General features: G+C 54.6%; 1 protein-coding gene across 4 annotated transcripts in view; it reads right to left on the reverse strand.

Moving 5' to 3' along the window:
- The window catches only part of Cntfr (ciliary neurotrophic factor receptor), a 35,666-nt gene that overhangs the window by 12,711 nt on the left and 8,967 nt on the right, over positions 1 to 13,988 (reverse strand). For 2 of the 4 annotated variants that reach the window (XM_060378216.1, XM_021634456.2), the window contains one exon: positions 3,737 to 3,821. In XM_060378216.1, coding sequence (XP_060234199.1) covers positions 3,737 to 3,821 — 85 coding nt within the window. Of the gene's footprint in view, positions 1 to 3,736; positions 3,822 to 11,977; positions 12,236 to 13,988 lie in introns of those variants that run through there. The other 2 variants (XM_060378201.1, XM_060378196.1) reach the window with 2 other exon arrangements.

The raw sequence follows: 13,988 nt of genomic DNA on the forward strand, positions 1-13,988 counted from the left end.
TGAAGGGGTTCATGGATGAGAGGAACGAGGCCTGTGCAGAACTTCTCTGTAACTGTAAAAGGGTGCCAGTGTCTTCATTTTGGTATGCATGCCTGTGTGTAGAGACCCACTGTGGGCTGAGGGGAGGCGGGAGGGAAGGGGGAGAGTGTGAGGGAGAAGAGTACATTCTCAGTGAAAAGACAGTTCCCCGGCAGTGTCTGAATCTTTTAGAAAGTTTCCTGCCGCTAAGACTCTAACTTCTTGCCATCAACAACCTCCCACCCCTCCCCCAAGCCACTGTTCTTTCCTGCTTGCTCCCTCTGCCGCCCTCCCTGTGCCATGGTTTGTGTCTCCAGGTCTGTCTCCCTCACTAACATTTCCAAGGCAAGATGGTGCTGACGGGTGCCCCTCCTGGACTCTTCTTTGCCTCATTTTCCTGTCTTTCTGTCCTATCTCTTTACCTTTTCTGCCCACTCCACAGAAGCTCCCACCCCCACCTCAACCATCCCAGGCGTGGGCAGCAGCAGAAGGGAAAGCAGGCAGGCCTTGAAGAGGTAAACCCTGGGGAACTCCTGGCAACTGTCAACTTTGTGAAGCAGAAACTGCTTGGGGTCAGGTGGGGGCTGGGACTGCGGGAGTGGTCTGCTCCCAGGAGGGGCCTGTCAGAAATAAAAGCAAACCCCTGCCCTGGCCTAGGCAGCCCAGGCCAACCCAGGCGTGATGGACAGAACCCAGGAGACTGGAGATAGAACCATGAAAGGGAATGCCTGTCGAGAGGCAGTGCCAGGTGGAGGAGGCAGCAAGCAGAGTCACAGAGGCAGTGGCAGAGGGACAGGCATTCGGGATCCTCAGACACCCCCATCTCCTGGCCCCTGAGCCTGCAAGGGCAGATGCTTCCCTCATCCCAGCCAGATCTGTGGAGCGAGGGTGGGAGGGGAGGAGGGAGGGGCAGCAGTGTGTGGGGGTGCTGCGGGATCCCTCGTTAACACTCGCTCACATCTCCCCTCCAGAGAGCCACCCCGCTGAGTTGGGGGATTTTCAGAGGCAATTCCTGTTAACGAGCCAATTAAGTTGGGCCAGTGGCCTCTTAATTAGACTTGTTAACACCACCAGGACTTGGGGGGGGGAGGGATCCCTCAAGGGCTCCTCGGTCAAGCCCCTCAACATAGCCCCCTCCCCACGACTGCTTTTCTCTGCGTTGGAACATCTGTCCAGTTTGCTGCCTCCATCATCCTTCCTAGCCAGGGTCTCTGGGTCTGCCTCCCTCACGCTGCCTGTTTCTACCTTGCCCCTCTCTGAGCCTCTCTGTCCCTGTCCGGAGGAGGGGGAAGCAGGAAATGGAGCCAACCCTGACCACTTGTCTGTGGGGCTTGAGACCAGCCGAACAGAGGATGAACAGGCGGAAGGGCGGTGGCTGGGGGCCTTGGAGGCCACAGCTGTGAGGCTGGACCAGGGACTGAATGAGGGCCTCCCCCTGACCAGAGGCCCAGTGTCCAAGACTCAGACCATTGAGCCCCCCCCCCCAATCAAATAGCTCTGGCCACTGAGCCCCCTTCCAAAAACCTGGAGCTTCCAGGAAACATGCCAAGCCCCTCTCTCCACAGAACCTGCCCCCCTCAACAGAGACTGCATCCAGCTGCCTGAGGAGGAGGCTGAAAACTGACCGTTAGGAAGGGGGCGTGGCCATCATGGTCCCAGTGGCAACATATCAGCACTGACCAAAATCAGCTCAGAACAGACATGGTCTCTGTATGGCCCTTTAACACCGGGGCAGGGGTTGGCACAGACACTAAGGAGAAGACACCTCCTGACAACAAATACAATAGCAGTAGACTAAACACCTCCCCCATCACACACTGCCTTGAAAAAGGAAAACCACGGAGACACAATCTGATAGCAATGACAAAGGAAGAGCAGGAGGAACATGCAACACTGCAGGCCGCAATGCAGAAACAGAGGCGATGAGACAATCACGCAGCATCACAACTATTACAGTAACACAACATCGGCAGCACACCTGGCCGTTTGACAGCTTCAGAATGCCATGGTTTGATCTTGTCTCTGGACAGCCCTGTAGGTGCCCCTCCTGATGTGCTGTCCATTTCAGAAATTAAATCAGGCAGGGTTGGGGGGAGGGATGGGGTTCTTGGCCCTGACGCCCTGACAAATGCTCCAATGGGATCAGCTGTGAAAAGGTTGTTAGAAGCCAGGATGAGAGACAGAGACGGGATGAGGTCATGGAGAACACAGAGGGACAGAGCTGACGGCTCCCTCACACCTGCACACACAGACTCGCACAGGGACTACATGCCGGAAATGGTCCCCCCGGGTGTCCGAGGCAACTTCATATCCCGACACATGCAGGATGAGGATGGTCACACGCAGAGCCTCCGCACACACCAGCCAGTCGTCACAAGGCTACAGTCAGACACACATGGGTTCAATCACATGGGGACACGGTGCCCTTTCAGGGATGGTAACATCTAATACAGCAAACATCACGGGGCATGTACAAAAACAGAACTGTCACCTAGAGGCACAGTTAGTTGTGAGTCAGGGTCTCATGGACACGCTGAGTTTTAACAAAGACAAAAACATACGAAGAAAAACATATATCACACACATGACATGGTCTCAAATACAATGATACAGGCCCTAAAAAAAGCATTCACCCAGGTAATGCACAGCCCAAAGATGCAGACACATGCAGACACCCACACAGAACCATGCTCTCACCCACACAAGAAAGTCTCACACTCTGAATGGTGACTTTATGCCAGTGCCCTGGCCGTACACAGCCCTGACTTTAATGTATGGATAAACCTTTACACACTATAGCAGAGGCACCTGGCAGGCCTGTGCTGATCCAGCCAGGAGCCCTAGGACTGCCCGGGCTCTCTCTGGGCCACAATTGCCAGTCTCATAAGGAAGAGGCCGCAGATGCCTTGACCTTCCAACCCATACATAGTCTTGAGGATGGTGGAGACCAGCCATTAAGGTCTGCTGAATGCCTGGGCAGTGGAGTTACTCCTTCTCATGCCCTGCTTCTGCCTCCCCCAGCCAAGGCGGAGGCAGCACAGGATCCAACCTTATTGGAGACAAATTGCAAGTTCAGACGTTAATGAGCTAAAGGGCTAATAGTCACATTGTTGGGTGAACATTTCCCCAGCAGGGGTGCAGTTCCTTGTCCTATAAGCTTTGGGGACTCATACCTCTCTAGACAAACAGGTGGGGGATGGATAGAGAAGTTACCAATCGCTCAGCCATCCCTCCCTCCTCCAGCCACTCCAAATATTGGAGCCTTCTCCCATCTATCTCGATGTTTGTGTACCATCTCTGTCACTATTCTCCTTCAAGGATAGAGTGGACATCAGAAAGTAACCCGTAACAGTTTTGGCTGGTCTCTTAAATGCCCCTACACCCCTACATATTTTATCCAAATACTTTCCAGGGGCCCTGCCCCCACCTCCACTCCCAACCCATTCCACCTGCCTGTATCCTCTACCTTCCTACAAAATGAACTATTTCAATCAGCATGTGCCGATCCAGGTGTGACTGGGGCCAGTGGCTGTGAGACATCAGTGGGCCACCTTGCTTATCACTGTTACATGATTACATGTCCTTTGGGTGATGTCTGCGTGACAGTACCAATAGTGTGCCAGCGTGACTCTTGGGGGCATCTGCGTGTAGCTGTGCCACTGAGGACTCATGCAGAGTTCTGGGAGGAAACTGGCAAGCAGCTTCCCCAAGCACTCACCCTGTGGACTGTGTTTCTGGGTGTAGACGGCGGCGGCGGCGGCAGCAAGCACAGCACAGCAGGCCCATGGCACAGAAGCAGCCATCTGTTGGGAGAAAGGGATTGAGGAAGGGAAGCATCAGCCCAGGCAGAAACCTTCTGGTGGGGGTGGGGGTGAGGGTGGGGGGTGCTGCTCTCCTGAAAGGCTGAGGGCACAGCCAGGGCACCATGACCCCAAACACCCTTCTTATTGGAACTTGGGGCTTCTCTGTCCAGCAATAGAAACCAACATGTTGGCTCTGTAGGGGTTGCTAAGATGCTAGAAGACAAGTGCAGTGGTTTGTCATTCAGCAAGACTGCTGACTGCAGAATGTAGTCAGGCGTAGATGAGTTATAGAGCACCAGTCACGCCAAGGCCATTTTTCAAAATTAAAAAACGGATCTCCAACAGTGAGCTTAGCTAATTAGGTATACACACCACAAACTGAAGGGGCGATGTTTTAACTTAATTGAGGGCCTGTATGTTGCCAAATTGCCTTGAATATAAGGGGGCCTGCTGTACACCTGAGGAGAAAGCCTGAAACCTGGATGCTCAGGAGGCCCTTGGCTCTGTGGCTAGCCTCCACACAGACCCCTACTGGGCTCTGGGAAACTCAGGGTCCAGGTAAGATGTTGCTTGGCTCCACTGTGTGTCAGCGATGAAAAGAAAATGAAGACTGTTCACATGGAGTCCTTAGCAAGTATCCTAGACCACCCTCCAACTCACACGCATGCTCTCAGCAGCCTGGGACCCCCTGCCCAGGACAATCAGTGTCTATATGTGCTCACGCAGGTACACAAAGTACATCCAGGACATAGGCCAGAAGCCAGGAAGAATCCAGTGGTCCCCCATTTAGTGTCCTGCCTCCTGGAATCAGTCCAATCTCCTTACCCCAGCACATGCTCAGAACTGAGGCAGGAAAACATTTCTTGCAGGACAGGCTGTACGTGTGACAACCTCCCTTTTCCTACCTGGGGATGGAAACTGAGGACTGTCAACCATAAGAGGTAGAGACCCAAAGACAGACACCAGAGACTACCACAGGATATTTAACCATGGCTGCTGCCAGGTCTAGCCAGCCTCACAGTAGACCTTGACCAGAAACAATGCTCAACCAGGCACATCCGCAAACAATCAGCTCTGCACAAGAACTATCAGAGGGGCATCAGACAAAGATGGATGTGGCCAGAGAAGTGATCAGGGTAAAGCTGGCATAAGCAAAACCGCAGCAAGCTGCTCAGCCAGACCCCAGCTGAGGAGAGCAAGTACTCAGGAAAAGAAACCATCAATGGCACAGCCAGAGACACCGTCAGAAGCACAGCCAGGGAAACTCTGACACACAGCGGGGAAATTGCTAGACACAAACAGGCATACACTCAGACAAGAAGCTAGAGGCTAGAGAGAGAACCAGAGCCACAGCCAGATGCTCAGTCAGGAAGTATCCGCACCACCGAAAACACTGCCCGAGACACTGCCAGGGACAGTCAGACACCCTCCCGGAGACACTGACAGGGACACAGCCAAAGAAACTGATACACTGCCAGGTACGCCCGAGAAAGTGGGCAGGAATGTGGACATTAGCTGCAACTACGGTGGAAGTAACCCTGACTTCCTGGGAAAGTCTTCTGCTTGCTTTTTGTTACCCTAACCCTTCACCTCCTCTGAGCCTGCTTGTCCTTATGGCACAGGTACTCTCTGCTGGGGTGGTCTTAACCCTTTCCCACATCAGTGACTCCTAGGGCCGTGGTGACCTTCTGGCCAGGTTCCTTATGACCCTCAATCATTCCTCATCTTCAGCTACTCCTCAGGCCTAGGAGATTAAGATAATGACCAAAGACACATAACCAGCAAATTACAAAATGATCCATTCCATCAGCTAGAACCAGCTAGAGCTGGTTCTGAGAAAAAAGATAGGCTAAAATCTTACCTGGTGCCCTCTATCCACAGCCTTGGCAGGTAGCCTTTGGATGCCCACCCCTAATCTCTGCCATCTGCCCATGCTTTTCTCTGCCTCCGTGCCAGCTCACTGACCACCACCTGAGAACAAGGACCAGGACCCACAGGGTAGGGAGGTGGGGAGGGAAGCAGATAGGTAGGCAGGTAAGCAGAGTGGACAGATTAGATCCAGAGGGCATGTCAAAGCAAGAGAGGAAAGCTCTGCTCTCTGCTCCTTCTAGGTCCTAGGCAGGCTGGGGGCGGGAGGGGGGGGAGATATCCAGGACAGGCACACAAGCATTCTCTACACACACACACACACACACACACACACACACTGTCAGGACCCCACAGGGGGAGGGGAGTCTTCTTCATCAAAGTCGCCTCCATCAGCCCGATGAGTTACTGTAAGGGCTGGGCCCTGGGCCAACGGGCTGCAGCCACAGGAGACGGGTGCTGCTGAGAGCTAGTGAGCTAGCTAGTGCTGCAGAGAGTGGGGGTGGAGGACCAAGACAGACACTGCAGGGTCTTGGCACACAGAAGTGGGAGAGCCTTGGGTAGGAGAAATAGGCATCGTGAGGCAAAGTGCTGAGTGGATACTTAAAGGAACCAGGTACAGAGACAGAAGTGGAGGAAGAGACTTAAGGAGGGAGGCAGGGCACATTGGGAACTGCAGATATTCCACGGTAAGTAGAGAGACAGACACAAAGGCTTTCTCTCCATGCCCACCCTAAACCATCTAGGGGAGCTGGAAGGAGGCAAGCAGTCAATGCAGTAGCCAGGACTGATAAGGTACGGCAGCAGGTTCTTTCTGGAGTTGGAAGGATTCTTACTGGGGAGCTAAAAGCCCAGCCTCTCAGAAACAGTGAAATAAAGCCTCAGCTCTCTGCTTCTGCTGATATATAAAAACAAAACAAAACAACCCTCAGGGCAGCTTCACTTCATCTCTCCTCAAAGTCCTATTCCCCAAGTGGGGAGACTGAAGCTGGAGGCATCCAGAGCATAACACGACCCCCTTGTCCTCAGTCACCACCAGCTCCCATCTCAGGGCAAATAGCTCCTAGCTCCTGTCCTAGCTCCTGTCCAGAATTTTTCCAAGTCTACACTGCAGGACCCTAGGGTGGCTCTAGATGATAAACGTGAGAGAACCCCACAGAAGGCTGCACACTGGCCTTGGCTCCCTTACGAACCACTTAAAGAGGTTAGCCCAGGGTAAAGATGGGACAGAGTGCTCAGCAGGAACGCAGCCCAGTGCCCTGAGACGCAAAGCTCTCAGTACTTCTCACATGGAACCCCAGGGCCATTACTTAGACATACAAGTAACATACAAGCCAAATACTTAGGACCCTAATTTAGTGTCACTGTCCAACTGATACAAAGACACTATCACACACTGATAATAAGTCAGTGAAAATGGTACAATTGTACTGTTCACAAGGATGTTGACAGTCATCACAGTAACAATGTTGCAGTAAGTGACAACCACAAATATACCAACCTGTTGAGATGGATAAAGTCACACAAAGTAGCACATAGCGACACAAAGATGTTGACAGACTCACTGTCATACAGAATGATATCAGTTCACAGAAATGCTATCATCCATGGGGCTGACAGTCACCATTAGTAATACTGCCAGACACAGTGACAAGCTACAGACTGGGGACCTCAATTACCCAGTTTTGGAGTCTGGTTTATAATTCAGGACCCCAAGACCACTCTTCGCAGCATCAGCCATGTCCTAGTTGTCCTGTGTTTCTACCTCACTTGTTGCCTAGCTAAAGGCACAATCTAGGGGTGCTCTTTGGAAAGCACTTATTATACCTGCAGAACCACAGGCAGAAGTTTGGGGAATCCCTGTTAAAAATGGGTTGGGCTGGGAGTCAGGACTCCCACTGACTGGGTCTCAGGCTGAGTGTGAGTGTTGATCTGCAGGAGTGTGTCCTAAGCTTCGGTGGAGGCTGGTCCGAGGGTTAGGAATGTTCATTCCAGCCTTGACAGTGAAAGAGAAGGGCGGCCTCCGGTGACCTCAAAGCAAGGTAACCAATCCATCTCCAAGTTGGGTAACTGAGATCCAGTGGTCACTGGCCAGGATGCCTTGCATTGCCCAGTGCAGGGCTGAAGTGTCTCTTTTACAGCTTCCAAAAATCCCAGCAGAAAGAGCACCCTTTGCCCTGGGTCCTTGTCCCCTTCCAGTCTCTCCTAACAGCCCTGAAGGTCCTATATATGGGCATGGGGCAAATCCATAAGACACTGATTCAAATGCCAAGGATATCAGCAAGCCTACAACCCGTGGAGAAATTAGAATGGAGCAGGAAAGAAGACATGGGGACAAGAATAGAGCGAGCAGGGAAAATCAGCCCTGGCCTGGACAAGAGGGAGCTTGGGAGAGACAGGGCAGGAAGCTCCAGGAGCGGGGGAGGAGTCTAAGCTGGGAGGCCCCCAGATCCCACCAGGCCTAGGCAGCCTGGACAGTGTGGGCGGTGGGGGCTGGTGCAGAGGCCTGAATGGTTCACAGGCTGGATGTGGGGAGGAGGGAGGCCTGGCTCCTGGCAGTTGGCCTGCAGGTCCTCTCACCAGGGAGGGGGAGGGTGCAGGTCAGGGCCAGCTTCTGGGCTACAGTAGTAGTGTTCCCCCCTCCTGATTTTCTCTCTTGTCTCTGTCTCTCCCTCCTTTGAATCTAGACCTTCTCTTGCTCTCACCTCTTGGTGCCACCACTTCAATGACATAGGACCCAGAAGCTGTGACTGAGGTTGGGATTCAAGTCTTGTTCTCCTCCTGGGCTGCCACAGCCCCTCCCACTATAGGGCAAGCCTCGGTGCTCAGGGGAAAGGACCCCACACTAGCACATGTGCCCTCCTCCTGCTTAGAAGGGGTAGGATAAGCTGAGGACCAGTGGGAGAGGGGCAGGACAGAGGCAGGGGGAGCAATCTCCCAGCTCCAGCTGCTGGCTGGGGTTGTAGAAAAGGAGGCCGCCCAATGTGAGTGGGTTGGGGGATGGCTATCCGCACCTGCTGTTGTGACCTCCAGAGCCGGAGATGGGGGCCTGTGGGTTGGGGGACGGGACACACAGATTCCAATGGATTTTGGCAGCCTCCTGGACTCTAAGCACTCACCCCCCACCCCCAGCCTCTTGTACCGTGGGGACCCTGAGTTCAGCATGTGCGTGCCCTGCTTTCTGCACGTGTGTACAGACGTGTTTGGGGAGCCTGGGGCCTTCCTATGATGGGTCTGCCTGAGCAGCTGGGGATGATGGGAATCCATCCCACTAGCCTGTGCCCACATACAGAGGTCCAGACCCCTGGAAGCTGTTCTCAAGCAGCCTTCTCGATGTAGACGATCTGGGCATTTTGTTTGTTTGTTTGTTTTTTTCAGAAGGCATTTGCTCCAGCCGCTGCCTCTTGCATGGAGAGCAGGAAAGGGCAGGTGAATTCATGTCCCTTCTTTGGGCACATTCTCTGGACAGCTTCATAGAATCTGAGGCACAGGAAACAAACTTCCTAGGCCCCAAGCCCAGTCTGTGGTTTCCAGAAGAACCAGGAGGACCCCTCTACCCAAAGAAGGCCAAGATACCAGTTAAGTGAAGGGCTGGGAGGGGCCATGTGTTGCATGGGAATGTTAGACAGCCAGAATGCCATGATCCCTGTGGGATGGGAAAGACACTGTGGGTGAAAGAGACTCTCTGTAGCTGGGGTAGGAGGCAGGAAAGGGTCTACAGGAAGTGTGGAAGCAAGGAGATGGCAGGGTAGTGCCCTCCATAGAAACAGGATGGAAAAAATGGGTCTTCAGACTTGGGGCCTAGTTCAAAGACCTGCTTGCTTCAGCATCTCCACCATGCCCCAGCTCTAACTGCCAGTTACTGCTAAAGCACAAAAAAACACCCTTGACGATGTAGATGTTGCCTGGGCATAGTAGAGCATGTCTTTATTGCCAGCACCGGGGGCAAAGAGGCAGGCAGATCTCCCATGAGGTGGAGGCTAGCCTAGTCCACACGGTGAGTTCCAGGACAGTCAGGACTATATAAAGAGACCCTCTCTGAAGGAGGAGGAGAAAGAAGGAGGAGGAGGAGAAAAAAAGTCCATATACATAAGTATGTATACACACACACACACACACACACACACCCATCAGCACAGCATGTGAAGCAAGAGTGTAACAGGAAGAAAAGCTGGTCTTTTTGGCAGAGCCAGAGTTGGTGGGGAGAGGTTTCTTTCTCCTTATGGAACAATGTTCTGTTTTCTCTGCCCCCTTAACATGCACGTGTGCCATGCTGCTGCTTCTAAGGAAGCTTCTGCTCTGTCGGGTAAGAGCAAGCCATCCTCCCTCCCCCTCCCTGCCTCTCACAATCTGTTCCTGATGGTAAACACAGGCACGAGCACACACACCCACATGTGCATACACATCAGCAACTCAGGGTGTCACAGGACCCAGTGCCCACCTCGCCCCAAGATGAAGCACATGCTAGAGGCCTCTCACAGACACCCAGCAGAGCTGCTAAAACCAAAGATCCCCGTACACACACACACACGTACACACACACACACACACACAGCCAGTGCTCTGCAGACATACATGCTGGCATTCAGACTACTGAGACAGCCATATATCATGGCTCCCCTGTGGACACTCACTGTCACATGCCTCATACATTGGTGTACACACACACACACACACACATTAGTTGCAGTTGCACATGGAGACTCCCTCACATGAAACAACCACCAGTTCACATATGGACACCATCACATTCAGAGCTGTCAACCTTCCACACAGACACACACAGACACCCAGAGCTCCCCAGTCCCTCAGCCCGCCACACTCACACTGGGAAATATACAGACACCACGACAGTCACACTGCACTGGAACCTGGGTGCTTGAGGAGAGGAGATAAAGCCAAGTGGCTGAAGTCAGGACACGAAATGGAAGGAGCGGTGAAGAGGGATGATTATTTCCCAGCCAGCTCCTTCCTCAGCCCTGCCTTCAGCAACACTGCAGGATGTAGGGAAATCTAGGAAAGCTGCAGGGGTGAGGAAGCCCTGGGCTGAGAAAGATGGTGGAATGGTAACAGCAGATACCAGAAAAAACAGATGAGCCTGCCCTGTGGCTCCCCAGTTTCTCCAGCAACAGCCCATCCTCCCCCTGACCCCTGTGCTCTGTGCTCCTTACCTGTGTCTAAGGTATCCAGAGAGAAGGCCTGCATGCAGATGGGCAGGACAGGGGAAGGAAGTGGATAAACTTTTACCTGAAGAATCACATCTGAACAATCACACCCGAGCCTGTCAGGCCCAAAGAGAGGTGGAGACAGGTGCCCAGCAGGCAGGCACTCACCTAACTAACCCTCCCCCTCCACAAGAGTCCTAAAGTGTTTTTGGCCCCAGGTGCTCCACCCTCAGCCCCTATGCAGGACCTGAAACTAGGTTCAAAGGTGATGATGTCCGGGTAGAAAGGAACCAGGCTGGGCCGGCCAGTTCCCAAGCCCGGACCAGCTGGCCGGTGTGTGTGTGTGTGTGTGTGTGTGTGTGTGTGTGTGTGTGTGTGTGTGCTGATTCTCTGAGCACTTGCCATTCTAGTTGTAGCAGTGGCCCCGATGCATGCATCCCATGAAGAGCCTGTTGCGCTCCCTGGACCAGGCATGACAGCAAACGGGGGGGCACAACACTTTTTTTTTTTTTTTAGAGGCAAGCCCAGGAAAGCCAGGTGATCTCAAATTAAGGAAAGCAGAAGAAATCAGGTACAACAGAAACCGGGAAATAAGGAAGCCAGGGGACAGCGCCCCGAAGGAGGTAGGCACTGGAGCCAGACGAAGTCAGGTACTGGGGACTATAGGGAGCTGGGAGGTGTGGACGAATGAGGCCGGGCTTTGGGATCAAACTAGGCAAGAAGCCCACAGGATGTGAGAAGAGGGAGATATCAGGAACTCATCCCCTGTCTAGATGTCACCCCCACACCCTAGGCCTCGCTCTCGGTAGCCCCCTCCCCCAGGCGCATGGACGCTGCCAGAGCCCCCTCCTCTCTCAGAGGCCTGGTCCTCCTGCAGCCAATGGGCCCCGGCCCCATCCCTGAGACCTCAGGAAGTCCCAGTCCCTCCCACCGGCTGCTGAGGCAGGGGGGCTGGGGAGAGAGCGCAGAAGAGAGACAGCTTGGCAGGGGGAGCGCCGACAGCCGCGGGGGGCGGGGGCCGAGGAGAGAGCGGGAAGCGCCGCAGCGGGCTGGCGCGCTGGCGGGCTGGCGCGGGCGGGGGCGGCGGGGTGACAAGTTCTCGGCCCCCTGGCCGCGCGCACTGACCTGGGTCCCCGCGCAGGCGCCCGGCCGGTGCTCGGCGCTCCGCGGGTCCGCCCGGCGGCCCGCGGGCATCGGTCTCCAGGGCTTCCCCAACCCCGCGGGGCCCGGCCGAAGCGCCACGGCCGCGCCGGAGCCCGCGGGCGAGCCGGAGGGCGAGCGGGCGAGCGGGCCGGGAGGGGGAGGCAGCGCGCCGGGAGCCGAGCGAGCTAGCCGAGGCAGCGAGTGAGGGACGGCATGCAGTGAGGTCATCCTTTGAATCTAATTGTCTGAGTCAGGAGGAGATGTGGCACTCGATGCTGGGGGAGGGGCGAGGAGGGGACCCTCGGCACTGCCGGGGGTGGCGGGCCCGCTCCCCCTGCCGCCCGGGTACCAGCCAGGCCGCCTGGCGATGCGCGGCTCAGCCCCGGCTCAGGGCCACCTTCCTATTCTCTTGGGAGTGACGGGAACCTGCCGAAGCCCGGGTCATCTTTCCACAATTTTTTTTCAGGGCCCAGCAGACCCCCCCCCCCGTCATAATTCTGCCCTCGAGGAAGAAGGTGGGGAGGCACTTCAACAGTCAGCCTCTGCCTACTGCATCGACTCTGCACTTCAGGAAAATGGGACCCTTCTCCCAAGTTAACCGCCGGCGCTGGGAATCTGGTGGAATCTAGAAATTGAGCCCTATCCAGTGCCTCGCTCTCTGGGAAGGACAGTATGCAAAGGCCACATGCCCTCCACACCAATACCCCCCTCTCCCCCCACACTTCTTGCTTTACTTGCCCAAGCCTCATTCAGGGGGGCCAAGCAGGGCCATTCTCCAGAAGTACCAGAAAACTACCCAAGGACTCTGCTGCTCAGAAAGCAGCCGGCGAGCCAGCAACTAGGCCTTGGGCTGGTCAGGTTCACACACCCATGCACATACCCGGGAGCACACGCACACATTTGCACACGCGGGGGTGGGGGGGACCAGGCGGTAGGGGATGCACTCACCGAGGGGCCACGTGCCCCTCCCCTCGCCCCGTGGGGGAGGGGTGATAAATATTTAAGGGGCTTTTAGCTTAGAAGGGGCTGAAGCCGGGAGAGGGAGGGGGCCAACACTGCCTGATTAATGGGGTTACGGCTTGGATCAATCTGTCCGCCTGCCGATCCCTCCTTCCCTCCTCCTCCCTCCCTCCGCCTAATGCGCTTTATCAGGAGACGTTTTTCTGACTTGGCAGCGTCGGGCGTTTTAAATAGACCCATTTAGAGCTCGGGTTGGGGGAGAAGAAAAAGGAGGTGGAGGGAGACAGAGATTGAGACGGGCAGGGAGACAGAGACAAATAGGGAGAGACGCCCGGAAGAGAGAGACGGGGAAATAGCAAGAGGGAGGGAAGGAGAGAGAGAGAGAGGACTGAGAGGAGACACTGAGGGTAGGATTCCCATAGATACTGAGATGGAAAGAGGTGATGAGAGGCCAAAGCAAAGGTAGGGGCTGTAGAGCAGAAACAAACACAAAAAGACAGAGAGAGGGAAGCAGGCACTAGGAGCCAGTGGAGACCCAGAGAGAGGCTCTCTGCAAGGGCTGCACGCTAGCTCGGGAGACGGCAGATATCTTTTATTTCCAAAAACAGTTTTTCATCCACTTTGTTAAATTAAAAAGCTGTTTTTAAAGTGGCGCTGGAGGTGCTGCTGGGGGAGGGGAAACGGAACTGCCAAGCCCTCCCTCTTCAGAGTCCTCAGCCCCACTGAAGCTGCCTCAGCCTGAGCCTCTAGGGTGTCTCCAGCTCCCTTGCTCTCTGCAATCTTCTGAGATCCCCAGGGACAGGGTCAGGGCATCTGAGCTACTGTTCACTGGCAGGAAGTCCTTCCTGCTGTCTGGCCTCAGTTCCTCTTGCTGCAGGGAGCTCATTCTTTCTCCTGAGCACCACCCTCTCTCAAGCCTATTTTCTAACTCCCTACAATGCTCCCAATTTGAGGGTACATTATGTATTCATACAGTCTAGCAGCCTGTTTTCCTAGGCTATACCACAATATATATACCCAGGAATCCCCAATA

The sequence above is a fragment of the Meriones unguiculatus genome, chromosome 1 (assembly GCF_030254825.1).
Source record: "Meriones unguiculatus strain TT.TT164.6M chromosome 1, Bangor_MerUng_6.1, whole genome shotgun sequence".
Classification (NCBI taxonomy): Eukaryota; Metazoa; Chordata; class Mammalia; order Rodentia; family Muridae; genus Meriones; species Meriones unguiculatus.